Source organism: Hibiscus syriacus, unplaced genomic scaffold (assembly GCF_006381635.1).
Source record: "Hibiscus syriacus cultivar Baekdansim isolate YM2019G1 unplaced genomic scaffold, ASM638163v2 tig00014773_pilon, whole genome shotgun sequence".
Lineage (NCBI taxonomy): Eukaryota > Viridiplantae > Streptophyta > Magnoliopsida > Malvales > Malvaceae > Hibiscus > Hibiscus syriacus.
This window is the reverse complement of record NW_024062337.1, coordinates 259607-275468: the sequence shown is the minus strand read 5'-3', so window position 1 is coordinate 275468 and position 15862 is coordinate 259607. Positions and strand designations below refer to the sequence as shown.

The 15862-nt window shown below is 32.8% G+C and overlaps 1 protein-coding gene across 1 annotated transcript; it reads left to right on the top strand.

Moving 5' to 3' along the window:
* Nucleotides 1–1329: 1329 nt before the first annotated feature.
* Nucleotides 1330–5174, top strand: LOC120207430 (probable pectinesterase/pectinesterase inhibitor 51). Its single transcript, XM_039206880.1, has 4 exons — nt 1330–1456; nt 3102–3463; nt 3856–4399; nt 4489–5174. The coding sequence occupies exons 1-4, from the start codon at nt 1330–1332 to the stop codon at nt 5172–5174; spliced, it is 1719 nt and encodes a 572-aa protein (XP_039062811.1).
* Nucleotides 5175–15862: the final 10688 nt, after the last annotated feature.

The window sequence follows — 15862 nt, the reverse complement described above, 5'->3', positions numbered from 1 at the left end:
ATACTCCCATGGGTACCAATACCAAAAATGGTTACTGGAATTTGAGTTACTGTACCAGTATCAATAACATTCCTATGGTATCGATACCAGTGGAACAATATCGATACCATATGAGCAAGTATCGATACTCTCTACCCAAAACTCCCATCAATTTAGACTAATCGAAGGGAGATATCAGTACTGTTCATATAGTACCAATTCTTGTGCCCAGAAACATCTTTTTTCTATGAAAATACAACCCTAAACCCAATCATTCATCACTTAAACCCCTATTTGTTATTTTTCATGGCTAAAGTTTGAAAAGGTACACTTGGAAGAAATCTTGGAGGATGAGGATTCCATTTCTTATCTTATATTTTTAGATTGGAGAGGCGAGGTTCACAAAGTTATCACCTTTTTTTAATCTACAAGAAAGGAGATGGAAAATGGAGTTTGAATGGAGGAAGGAGAAGATAAAGTGGGGAGAGAAATGAGGATATCATTTTCCTTGTTTTTTCTAGGTGACTTCACAATATTGAATGAAATTCAGCCTTTGAAACAATTAAGGGGTTAATTGCTCTCCTAGTCTTCCTCATTTCATACTCAATTCAAAAGCACCCTTTTTATGCCTTAATGGGGTCAAGCCAAAACCAAAACAAGGTAAACCTTAACCCAACATTCCTAACTGGTTCCTTGGCCTATTTAAAACTCACATGGGTTTACCCAAAACTACCAACCCATAAATTGTGGCATTACAACGAGCGTATGGATACTTTTAATTGGAGTATCAATACTAGGACACTAGGGTATCAATACCAAATTTAGTTTTGATGTTTCAAAAATTTCCCTAGTATTGGTACTCCTAACTGTAGTAATGGTACTTCTATATGAGGGTATAGATACTGCCCTGGGTACCGATACCAAAAATAACTTTGATGTTTTGAAAATTAACCTAGTATCAGTACCCATATTGGGAGTATCGATACTCGACTCTCAATATCGATACTCTTCTGTGTATCGATACCAAAATTGGCTACTTGAATTATAAACTTGGGAATGGTATCGATATTACCCCTTGAGTATCAATACTTGTTATATGAGTGTTGATACTCTAGACCTAAATAACTTATGCAGTTTAATAATACGAAAAACAATATCGGTATTGTTCATCCAGAAATATCAATTTTGGGTACGAAAATGCCACCTAACACTACCCATTTCCCCCTTAAGGCCATAAAATGATGTTTAAGTCTTATGTAAGTTTATAAGCGTCATAAAGAGTCATTTTGCATCCTTAAAAACACTTAAAACTAGAACTACAATAGGCATGCTCGTATACATCATAAACTAATGCAAGCTAAGCAAGGGAACTTAAAGGTCCACAAATGGTATAGGAAGGTTAGAAATGTGTTATCTTATCTTCATATCTACTGGAAACATCTTCAATCACCCAAGATCAACTTCTCTTTGTCCTTGTCTTTGGAGCTTTCGCTAGTCTCTTTCACTATCATATCATGAGAAAATGAGTTACTAACTCACCTAAAGGCTTAACAAGATTAGAAATATGGTTTCAAACCTCTACAAATAGATTAGGATCACTTACGAACTCTAAAACCTAAAACCCATTTTAAAACCCCCCATCTAAGGCTTTCTGTAGTCAAATCTTAAAATAGGAGGCTTGGATGAAAACTTAGGATGTTAGGACTTTGTTTCATAGATTAGAAATTATGAAATGTGATTGAGAGACAAGAAGTTCTCACATTTGTTAGACTTAAAGAATGAGGAGGAATGATTTTGAAAAGGGATGATGAAGAAGGCAATGAGACAAAGTCTCCCAATGAGACATAGACACTCATAAATGGGAATAAACCTTTAGGAAAATTTAGGGGTAATTTACCTTTTTCCCCCCCAATTTGCTCAACTCTTAAAAATATCATTTTAAGCCTATATGGGCTCAAGCCCAATTCATGATAAGCCCAAATTAACCCTAAACATTTAATTGGTTACTTGGTTTGCTCTAAAGCTCACTTGGGTTACCCGAAACTACTACCCTGGGATTTGGGGTGTTACATGGGAGGTTTTTCTAGTGCAATTACCAGCATCATGGGGTATATGGGCTAAATTTGTTGATCTGTCACGGAATTCACTTGGTGAAGAATTTATTCGTGTGTAGTGAATTTACTTGTATTTTAACAAGTTCTAGATTTGTTCATTTATTAAGAGAAGAATTGCTCATTCCACTATTTATTAGTTCCAGATATAATTAGTTTTACTTATACAAATAAATTAGTCCTAAAACTTTTGAACATTTCAATTTCATCCCCCATCTATGACCTTTATTCTATATTAGTTCTCAAACTTTTTGAACATTCTAATTTCATCCCAAACTATACATATATACTAATCACCTTCATTATTAATAAAATCGTTAGGCCAATTCATATTAATTATATGTTAAAAAACAAAATTTAGGTTACATTAAGGTTGAAATTAATTACATATTTGGATGGATTTGGGGATGAAATTAGAATAGTCAAAAGTTTAAGGACTAATTTAAAATGAGAGTTATAGTTTGAGGACATATAATACAATTAACTCTTTAAATCATTAAATATCATTTTGGGCCAAATCATTTGATTATTAGTGTTAGGCTTAAAGGCATTTAAGGCCTCAAACTTTTTTTAAAATAAATTATTTAAGGCCTCAAACTATAAAAAAAATCAATTTGAAAACATGGTATCAAAATAATTTTGTGTGATGTGACAATATCTTATTAATCGAAAAATAATTTCCTAACTAAAAAATGATAAAACTTAAAATGATTAAATATAATAATTTAAGGACATATGACCAAAAATAGTTTAGGGGCTTAAAACAAAAGGAGAACATAGTTTAAATACTTTTACTTTAAGCCATTTTTTTAGTATAATATAGGGACTAAAACCAAAATTTAACCTAAAACACTATTTTAGGAAAATGAGGAAAAATGTGTGGTTTCTCTTATGGTTGAATATTGTGTTTTGATATTCGAAACCTATAAGAAGATCCCATCTTTCCTCCCATTCAACCAAATATCAAAATCATGGCCAATATTAACATCAACATTATTCTTCCCATTTGCCTCATTTTCTTGGCCATGGTTTCTTCTGCTACTGAGCAGATCGAAAAATCCCATGTTTCGATCTCTAAATTGTTTCTAATCCGACATGCATGTCAATCCACTCGGTTCCCGCTATTATGTGAAAGCTCTTTAGCACAACCCTCCCTTCTTCCTCCCAAACCAACCACCGTCCAAATCATCCAATCCGCCATTTCCGTCTCTAAGGACCACCTTAAGAAAGGACAAGACATGGTGGCAGAAGTCACCGACAGCGTCCCCACCGCCCATGTTAACCACACCACCCTCATCCTTATTTGTTTGGAGATCCTTGCATACTCAGACCACCGCATGGAATCTGCCAGCCACGCGTTAACACAAGGGAAGGTAAAAGATGCACGTGCATGGATGAGTGCCGCTCTTGCCTACCAAAAAGGAAGTTGGGGCAACATCAAGCGCATCAATGACACCATGTCTATCGCCCACGTGATGACGTCTCTGGAGGAGTTGACTCGTCTCAGCAGCAATGCGTTGAGCATGATGGTGGCCTATGATAATAACGGGGAGGACACTCTCTCATGGACCCCTCCCAAAACGGAACGGGACGGGTTTTACGAGGACCGACCGGGTCAGAAATCGGAGTTGAGATTTGAAGGGGGGGTTCCCACGAACTTGAAGGTGGACATAACGGTGTGTAAAGATCATATAGAGTGTTACAAGACGTTGCATACTCAGACCACCGCATGGAATCTGCCAGCCACGCGTTAACACAAGGGAAGGTAAAAGATGCACGTGCATGGATGAGTGCCGCTCTTGCCTACCAAAAAGGAAGTTGGGGCGCCCTCAAGCGCATCAATGACACCATGTCTATCGCCCACGTGATGACGTCTCTGGACGAGTTGACTCGTCTCAGCAGCAATGCGTTGAGCATGATGGTGGCCTATGATAATAACGGGGAGGACACTCTATCATGGACCCCTCCCAAAACGGAACGGGACGGGTTTTACGAGGACCGACCGGGTCAGAAATCGGAGTTGAGATTTGAAGGGGGGGTTCCCACGAACTTGAAGGTGGACATAACGGTGTGTAAAGATCATATAGAGTGTTACAAGACGGTGCAAGCGGCCGTAGACGCTGCGCCGGAAAACGCAGCGAGTCATTTTGTGATTAAAATAAGGAGCGGAGTGTACCGTGAAACAGTGAGGATTGCGATTGAGAAGAAGAATTTGGTGTTTTGGGGGGAAGGGATAGGTAAAACCATTATTACAGGTTCTTTAAATGTGCACCAACCTGGGATCACTACCTTTAGTTCTGCTACTGTGGGTAAGTCTTATCCCTTTATCTGTTGTTTTTCAAAGTTTCGTTTGCTTTATATTTATATATATATATATATATAGTTTGATGTATTGCAGGTGTTCTTGGGGATGGTTTTATGGCGAGAGACCTCACGGTCGAGAACACGGCAGGCTCCGAAGCCGACCAAGCGGTGGCTTTCAGATCAGACAGTGACATGTCCGTGATCGAGAACTGCGAATTCATCGGCAATCAAGACACCCTGTCCGCCAATTCACTCCGACAGTTCTACAGAAACTGTAGTATCCAAGGCAACGTGGACTTCATCTTTGGAACCGCAGCTTCGGTGTTTCAGGATTGCCTACTTTTGGTGGCTCCCCGAACATCAAATCCCGAAGAAGGTGACAACAATGCCATCACGGCTCAGGGCAGGACCGATCCGGCTGAATCAACAGGTTTCGTCTTCCATCATTGCGTAATCATTGGAACGGAAGAGTACATGAAAATCTACAATAAGAATCCTCAAGTGCACAAGAACTATTTGGGAAGGCCATGGAAGGAATACTCAAGGACGGTTTTCATAGATTGTAATATCGAAAAACTTATAAGTCCAGAAGGATGGACGACATGGAGCGGAGACACTGGATTGAAGACCCTTTTCTATGGAGAATTTAGGAACATCGGAGGAGGATCCGATTTCTCCAAGAGAGTTCCATGGAGTACCCAAATTCCACCACAGTTTGTACATGCCTATTCAGTTGAGAATTTCATTCAAGGAGATCAATGGATTCCCAAATCACAATGATTTTTTTTTAATTTCATAAATGTAAAGTTCACTAAGGTTTTTTTTATATAGTTACACCTCTGTTTGTAAAGGTAAGAAAAAAATTTACAAACATAAAAATGTTGTAGTATTATCAAAAGATCCATCATTGTAAATTTGTAATAAATACTTATTTTATCTCATTTATTAATACAAGAAACTATCATTATTTTCAACTTTTTTACTATACATAAAAAAAATTTGTATTAGAGAACATCATATTGAACTCCCTTAATGAGTATATTTCTTAAAATTAATCACAACATCACTCATAGTGATAATTATTTACATGATCCATACACTTGAGATCGTCATTATCTAAACATCATAAATCATATATTTTGGTACGTCAAACGTCCAAAGTAATTGATTATTACATAAAGACTTATGATAGTGTAAAAATGATCCTTAAACTCGGATTGAATCTCGACTTAAATGAAAAATTTACCTTTGGAGTTGTCATGACCTTTTAAATTAGATGGGATCGAATACTTAAAAATTATCTTTTTAAAATAGATCTATGTCTTATCAAATTCACTTGGAAATGTTTGAGATTCAATTACACATTAGGAATGATGAGCATCTCACAACATCATGAATCAATATCAGACTAGTTATATGTTTTCTTAATAATGAAATTTATAAATTCACCCAGATTTAAAACGCGACCTTTATACTTATAGAAAAAACAAATATCAATTTAGATATATAAATAAAATATACATTAAAAATATATCTTATAAGAAAAAAATATACTACTAGATTAAATTATACATAATACATATATATAATTAAGAATATACTAAATATGAAAATATATATAATCACAAAATAGTATAGTATCTATTAATTAAAGTAATAAGAAATCAAAAGTATTATATATAATTATTAGTATTATTTTTAAAATATACTAATAATATAATAATATGGTTCAAAATATGTACCAAAGATCCTAAAATATTTAACTTGATTTAATGAATGTTTATGTTCACGAATTAGACTTCGTATTGAGCTTGCTAGAATTTAGTCCAGACTGGATCTATTTACACGACCTACTTTCTTATCCTTTTAACATCAAATTTCACGAGACGAGCGAGAGATACTTGAGTCTAACAAATGTTTGTTTTTATTATTCTGGAGTTAAGAATGAAACTCCTTTGATTTTTGTTTGTGTTTAATGAGGTGAAGTCTTCTTACATCCAATGATACATCTAATGATATAGATCATTTATATCGACGATTAAGATTAAAGTATATATACACAATCCTCCTATTTAAGAAAATTAAATCAAGACTAAGAATATATTTAATAGATATGAGATTACATCAAATATGGAAAAATTATAAAAGAAAGTTCGTATAAGTATTAAACCTATAATCTTCTTGTCATAACTAATATCCATGGGATCTTCAGCATTCCCCATGGGAAGAGTCAACTTGGAGCCCAAATAAAAATTGAGTATTACAGTTGTTCATCTTTACTCATTGTGTGGAGCTGGAGTAGAGTAAAGACAAAAAATAATCGATTTTCTCATACTAGGGTGATTTGGGTTTGAATGAACTAGGAAAGTTATTTGAAATATCATGTATATCAAACTTGGAAAAATTAGAAGTTGGTCCACTCTATTACGAATTAGGGCTAGATAGGAACTATATTGATTTACTTCACTTCTGCTTTAAGATCTGGTTTGATGCACTTCACTACTACTTCAGGAAGATCAAATATGAAAAAAAACAATATTTTATCCACTCTGTTGTTTCTTCAAGAAGACATGATATGTATTGATTAAATTTAAAAAAAATGATATTCATTTCAGATGCGAGAGTGACTTATGTCTCACTCGAGGTACTAGTCACGTGGAGTCATTAGATGTATGTTTTGATGTGAGTATGATTGATGTATCATCCAAAGTATATATATTAGTGGGCTAGAAGGGTGTGAGTCTTATGATGTGCATGACCTCAAACTATATCATGATACATGCTTGTGTGTGTTAGATGGGTGTTTGAGCTCTGTGATCCCAATCTCATCCTTAGTATTATATTGAGTTTAGGATGCGTGTTTAAGCTTTGTGGTCTAAGTCTCATCCTTGTTGTTGTATTGTTATTGTGATTGCAAATATACATTGGATAGATGGCTTGATAGTATTGATGGCATTGGTAACGTTGTTTCTCTAACTATACTTATTGATATATTAATTTTATGAATGCATGTAGTATAGTAGAGTTATTGTGCGACACTGAGTTCTTTAGTTCAACATTCAAAATGTGTTTATGTTTATAGGTTACATGTTTTGTGGAGCACTATGGGACAATAATATTATTGGAGGAGTCTCAATAAAATACTATAATACCACTGTGACAACTTGGTGGGCATGTATAGGTTATGGTTTGAAGTTGGGTCAAAATGTATTATCTTATTTATTTATGTATGTATGTATGTGTTGGATTGTAAATAAGGGACAACTAGACTTGATTATGAATCTAACCATATAAGGCAACTCTTCTAGTTCAACTTGTACACTTAATAACAAATTTTCAAAGTTGTCTGACAGAAGTTATTTTGAGTAGAATCTGCTGCCCTGTTTTCTGACCTATACACGATTAAAAATTCATATATTTTTGTGTACACCTCGAAAGCAGTCACCATTTATTTTAAACGAATCTATACTGACATAAAATTCTAACAGTGTAGAGATCATTCTCTAATCAATTCTTTATAATTTATGGTGAATTTCTAAACTCACTGTTCGAATTCTAATTTCTAGACAACTTTCCTTAATTAGCATCCTTAGCTTAATTTTATAATTTTGTAAGCTTAATAAATGAACCTTTAGGCTAGAATAACAATTCACATAACATTAGGAGTCACTTCTTACCATAGTAACTTCGTCACTAGCTCATCGCAAGACAATGTTTGTACAATAACACAAACACAAATTAAATGCACTCACCTTTACCTTCCTGTCGAATCTCCTCCTCGATAATTTTCTCAATTTCTGCACTTTTTCCTTCTTTTTTGAGCTACTTGGATCACTAGATTTATTGAGGTCTAATGATGTCATATAATAACATAAAATGTTCCAGGTATATGTTAGTATTAAACTTACATAATTTAAGCGTAAATATAAAATTCGATAGAAATAAAATCGATATAAAACTAAATTGTAGTCCCATCAAAATTTCAAACTTCTCAAAACATTTCCTTAAATTCTAAAAATATATATTTCCATTATCAACCTTTCAACTTTTGCTAATTGCACAATCAAACCACTAATTATGAATCCTTTCTAGAATTCACCATAACTTCTCATTAAATTCATAATAGTCTTTCACTATTAAGGTCATGTCACATTAGTCACTAAAAATTTCCAGCACCATAATAAAATATTCAAATCAACACTTGAACATTTAAAAACTTGCAATTTCATCCTTAGCTTTCTAAAACTTTTCAATTTCAACCACCCAACTTGATAAACTTGAAATTCGATCCCAACTCAACATTTTAACTCCAAAATCAGCACATAAATAAAATTTCCAGAAATGTACAATTTTACCCAAATTGTACTTTCATATTTAAAAACTTGAAATCAAGTCCCTATTTCTCGAATTCCACCCCTAAATTTTACCAAACTTGCAATTTGGTTCCAACCAATTTTGTAACTTAATTTTCCAACATCTTAATACTAAATATTATTATTGAATACTCCAAATATCACATTTATATAATAATGTCTCGCAATCCTTAAAACTTGTAAACTATCCCTTTTCACTTTTAAGGTTCCAAATTGATCCAAATCAATCTCCAATTCACATAGAATACTTATAATATCATTTTTAAACCATAGGAAATTTTTCAACATTTTTCCCTTAATATTTTCCCTATGGCCGAATACCCCATGTCACTTTAGGGAAACTTTTTGTTCAATTTCAAGCATGAATTCAATCTTGTTACAACAAATTCATGCTATTCTAATCATCACAACATCAAATTTAATCCTAATCCAAATCCAAATCATCTCTTAAAATCTTAGCCATGACCAAGTAATATATAAGCACCTACGCTTCATTTTGGTCATTACAGAAGCTTTAGAATTAATCAATAAACAATATTTATCAAATATCAACATCCAAGCATGTTTAACAAGAATTTCTTATACCAAAAGATAGAGAATTGAATGTAGAACATTTTCCTATTTCACAACTTAGTCCAAAATCCTTCTAAAATAGCTCAAAAATGGAAAATAAAACTTTTTCTCACCTTGGAGGGGTTCATGACAGCAAGCTAATAGAGAAGAAGAATTCTTGATTTTTCTAACAATTTTCATGATACACGTGGCATTTAAACAAATTAAATTAAATTTAAAATTCAATTAATGAAAAATCTCCAAAATACCATTAATGAAACTTGATATTTACCAATTGCCATTACAATATCTTCCATCAAAATATTCCTTAGTCAAAGTCGAACCAATTTGATTTTGACCTTCTACTTTGGCCATGTAATTTTCAAAAATTGCACTTTAGTCACTAAAATTCTACTATTCGGTCAAATCTAAAAATTTACACTATACTGAGCCAAATTTCTATGATCTAAAATATGGAAATACTATTTCTAAACATTTTCTAACATCCTTCAATTTTTCACAAAATTCCAATTCTATTCGATTATCCGATTCCAATACCGAACTTTTTCGCTTTATAGTTTTTAACACAAATCCCGTACTGAAAATCTGATTCTCACAATAATCCTTGTTTTAGACCAAGTTGTTCATTTACGGGCTAAATAAAATATGTAACTTTTCAAAATTACATTTTTTGGTCCCTAAACTATTCAAAGTTTGCACTTTAACCACTAAACTTTCAAACCTTACCTTTTAATCACTAGATAAAAATTTGGGGTATTACAATTCCTTCCCCCTTAAAGAAAACGCGTCCTCGAATTTTCCATACGTATCTACATACCTGAAATAAACAGACAAGGAAACTCTTTCTTCATATCTTCTTCTCGATCCCAAGTCGTTTCCTCAACTTTATGATTCCGCTAAAGAACTTTTATTGACGGAATCATCTCATTTTTTCAGTTCTTTGATTCCATATGCTAAAACTTTTAATGGTTTCTTTTCATATAACAAATCTGACTGAATTTTGGTTTCCTCTGTGTAATCACATGTAAATTATCTAATCTATACTTTCAAAGCATCGGTATATGAAACACGTTATAAATTTTATCCCTCTCCAAAATTAATGTTAACTGGTAAATTGTCGGACCAACTTTCTTTACAATCTCATACAACCGGTAAATCTTTGACTTAACTTCCTTTTATGCTCAAGTCTCATAACCTTTTTCTAAGGTAAAACTTTGAGAAATACTTTATCATCTCCTTGACATTCAATCAAATCTGACAATACTGATCTCCACATCAACTCTGTAACAAGTATACTATCATTTTTCATTAAAAACTAAACATCTAAAGATCTTAGGACATAGAATGTTTTTCAACTAAGTGCATCAGCTACTGCTTTAGCTTTTTTCGGGTGATAGTCAATAATCACATCATAGTCTTTTAAAAGTTCAATCCATCTCATTTACCTTAAATTTAATTCATTCTGAGTGAGCAAATATTCCAAACTCTTATGATATGTATAAATGTAACATCGCTCATCATATAGATAATGACGCCAAATCTTCAAGGTGAACACCACAACTTCTAACTCTAAATCATACGACGGATGATTCCGTTCGTGTGTCTTTAACTGCCTTGAAGCATAGACTACCACTTTACCTTCTTGCATTAAAATACATCCCAAACCATTATGAGATGCATAACTATAGGTTACATAATATTTGTATGACTCTGGCTGCACTAATATCGGTGTCTCTGTTAGAATATTTTTAAGCATATCGAAGCTTTCTTGGTATTTTTTAGTCCAGAAAAGTAGTACATCTTTTCTAAGTAGTTTGGTAAGTGAAGAAGCAATCATTAAGAAATTCTTCATGAATCTCCGATAATAACATGTTAATCCCAAGAAGCTTCGAATTTCAAAAACATTCTTTGGAGTTCTCCACTCCACTATAGCTTGTACTTCCTTGGGATCTACTCTGATTCATTTCTGTTGAAATTACGTGGCCCAGAAAAGTGACCTCTAGCAACCAGAATCCGCATTTTGACAACTTAGCATACAAATTCTTATCTTGCAGCACCTGAAGTACAGTGCGAAGATGCACATCATGTTTTTCTTTAGTCTTAGAATATACCAAAATATCATCGATGAATACGACTACAAACTGGTCCAGATACGGTCGAAACACCCGATTCATCAAATCCATAAATGCTTCTAGAGCATTAGTAAATCCAAATGGCATGACTACAAACTCATAGTGAACGTATCGGGTCTTGAAAGTCGTTTTTGGTATATATTTTTCTTTATTCCTTAACTGGTGGTACCCCGATCAAAGATAAATCTTTGAAAATATGGAAGCGCCCTGAGCTAATCTAATAGGTCATCAATCTTTGGAAGAGAATACATTTATTCTTCATCGTCATTATAATAAGCTAACGCTAATTTATACATAGCTACATCTAATCATCTTTCTTTTTAAGTAACAGTAACAATGTACCATACAAAGTTATATGCGGTCTGATAAAACTTTGATCAAGTAATTCCTGCAACTGAGCCTTAAGCTCTCTGAATTCTATTGAGCTATTCGGTAAGGAGATATCGAAATAGGTGTTCTGCCTAGAGCAATATCAATCTTAAACTCTACCTATTGATCAAGAGGTAATAAGGATAATTAATCAGAGAATACATCTGGAAATTTCTACTTATTCACTTTACTCTCATTCTAAGACCCAAAAGTTTCATTGATATAATAAATAAATTCTAAGAAAATGCATGTTTAATTCAATCTTTTATTAACACCGCTTATTCAAGAATTCTATTCCCAACATTAAATTACTACTATATTACTTGAAGTCATTCTTCATAAACTTTCTCATTTCAATCTTACTCCAGTTACTATAAATCTTGAAACTCTTCAAGTTCTTCAAATAAACAACTATTCTTATTTGAACTCATTTTAAATCTTTTCAAACAATAACATAATTATCATTTGATTCACTAATAACTTAGCTTTCTTTAAACTTTTAGTATTCAATCTACTTACCTATAAGAATTCCAGGATCATCGATAAGTTCAATACTTTTCGGATCCTCCTCAGTCTTAACTTCTCTTATAATCCTTTTAAACCTTCTTATATATTCCTCTAATTATGTTACCTTATTAAACTCTGGGTCATTTCTTTCACAGAATGGAGAAAAATCCCTTACAGGTCTAACCTTTCTTGGGTGAGATACTAAAGTCCTCCTGGATCCATTTGGATCGGTTTTAGTCTCGATTCTATTTCTAGTATTATCTTCGTTCTTACTCTAGTTCTTAACTTCCGACATCTAACACATACATTTCCATATCACATTAGTAAGGAGTAGCATCATCAATAAAATCATAAAACCATACCATATCATTAATTTTGATATTCTAGTGACATGTACATATTTCTAACATAACATAGGCTCAATTTAGGCCAAGAATCGACTAAACCTTGCTTTGATACTAATAAATCTAACACTCATAGCCTGTATACGACTCAAAATACAAGCTAAAGAACATCAACTTTAGGAACTTTCACTGAAAGTAAATGCTAAAAATTTAGTTTCATTATAAAACATTCCTTTATCAATTTTATTTCTCACTTCATTTAGCATGCATATTCGTAAAAATAATAATTTATCATTCCAAAATAGGCTGATCTTATGCAGCATTTAGGTAGTTCCATGCGGTTTCTTATATATATACATCTGCCTAATATTGCTTAATTTTAAAACCATTTATAAACCGTTCAGAATATTCGTCCATATTTACGACTATAACTAAAATTAATAAAAAATTAAACAGTCATAAATTACTATTATGGGCCCTTTGAAAATAAATCTGATAAAGCAACCTAACGGATATAATGTACATGCCACTAATAAATCAAAGTTAGGATATCTTACTGATATTGTCGGTAGGTTTGATTTCAATAAGATGCTGGCAATCTCCTTACTTCACGTCCTTTACTTTATTCAAACCTACGCATGAAAATCATCATGCACTAAGTAAAACATAGTGAGGCAATAACATAACTAAAATGATATAAAATATAAATTTCAAAAAATATTATAACATGAAACTGTAATTTTAATGAAAATACTAAAGCTTTCGAACCGAGTTGTTCAAGTTGATTTTCCCTTGAAACATGAAAATCATTCTCACATGATTTCATCAAAAATCATGTAAATCAATAATAATTGTCGTAAACAATTCATTTTCTTGTCATTTTAACTTATAAACTCATAAAGATTCTGATGAATAATACAGATAAAATCACAATATCATGATTTCTTTTAACTGGACGTCATTCATAACTTTCATATTCATTTTCATATTCTGTCATAACTTTTATATTTATATGTATAGCCCAATGTATATGCAAGAGAATATAAGGTACAATAGTTTAAGGTGCGCACTAGGCACAACACGGTGCCAAATCATAACCGAAACTGTGATATGATGCACTTCAGTGTAATCATAACCTAAGCACCAACGGTGCTGAACATTGGTATACGAATATACCAAAGCTGAACTAATATCTCATAACTGGAAAGTACTCACTAAATGGCATGTCAAATGTACCTATGACTCTCAATACAACATACAATGGGCTTATATGTATCATCATAGAATCATTTATTAATTTGTGTCTAATAACTATAAAACATCTTATTTCGATAAATATCTGATAACAATAATCATCTAAATATTTGATAACTATAAACATTTAGAATTTATCATCATAAATATCATACTTGGGTAGTTCATACCCAAAATCATTCATAAAACTTGTTGAAAAATATTATAGAAATATTCCTTACTGAAAATTTATAAATCATGCTGGAAAATAAAATGAGATTGACTTATTACAAGTCGTTCTCGGTTATAATAATCAAATAAATAAACTGCACTCACTTTAACACTTTATTTTTAAAACAAAAATCAAAATATAAGCCTAACTAAGCTTTAGATTTAAATCATTTGCCTTCCACTACTTTCAATACACAATTCATCAAAATTTCATATTCAGGTAGTTTGCACAACCTTCAAACAAATATTATTATGTATTAATATATATACTGAAAAATTATTTTGTTTATACCAATGAAAACTAGACTCGAATAAAAAACTAACCATATAAGGCAACTCTTCTAGTTCAACTTGTATGATTAATAGCGAATTTTCAAAGTTGAGTGACAGAAGCTATTTTGAGCAGAATCTGTTGCCATGTTTTCTGACTTATTCACAATTAAAAATTCATATTTTTTGCGTACACCTCGAAATCAGTCATCATCTATTTTAAACGAATCTAGACTGACATACAAATCTAATGGCGTAGAGATCATCCTCTAATCAATTCTTTATAATTTATGGTGAATTTATAAATTCACTGTTCAAATCATAATTTCTAGATAACTTTTCTTAATTAGCATCCTTAGCTTAATTTCATAATTTTGTAAGCTTAATAAATGAACGTTTAGGCTAGAATCACATTAGGAGTCACTTCTTACCATAATAACTCTGTCACTGGCTCATCGCATGCCAATGTTTGTACGATAACACAAATTAAATGCACTCACCTATGGTTGAATACCCCATGTCACTTTTGGGGAACTTTTTGTTCAATTTCAAGCATGAATTCAATCTCCTTAAAACAAATTCATGTTATTCTAGTCATCACAACATCAAATTTAATCCAAATCAAAATCATCTCTTAAAATGTTAGCCATGGCCAATTGATATATAAGCACCTACACATCATTTTGGTCATTATAGGCAAATGAGGGTATCGATACTGTAAGGTCAGTATCGATACTAAGGGTAAGAAATGGGTTTTAGTTCAAGAGGAGTATAGAAGCAAATGAGGTTTCCCAAAAGCTTTTAATTACTTCCTAATAAGACTATAAGTGGAACAATATTAATGTTTAATTCAAACGTAGAAACCAAATAATTAGTGACAAAAAAGACTAGCATTGTTTGATGCTCGAGAAATGATTCAGACACCCGAGTTCCTTTAGAAAAGCTAGTGGAGTAAAAAGTATAGATGCGGTTTGGATATACCCTTAAAACCGACTAACTAAGGCCAAGACATAACACTCGCAAGGGGTGGGTTAGTCAGTGATATGGTGTCCGATGTAGAATTTCGAGAGGCATATCCCAGTAGACTAGAGGAGTGCATGAGCTCCCAGATGCATTAATCCCTCAACCGTACCATGATGTCTACAATAGCATAGAAAGTGAATATCGCAAGGATATTCAATAGGCAAATCAAATCCGTAAACTTGATAGTTATCCTTTCAGTGATATGCAGTTAATATGTTTTAGCTATTAGTGTGTCGCTAAGCTAGTTAGCTCAGCCTTCGGATTGTTTTCGTGGGTAGGTTAGTAAATCTAGCAAGTGAGGAGTAGTAGATAGACCAAAACCTAGTTCAGAACAGTGCAGATTCAGAGTGCATCTCAACATTTTTGAAAGGGCATGTATATTTGTAAACTTTATTGTCCAGTTGAGTCGTAGT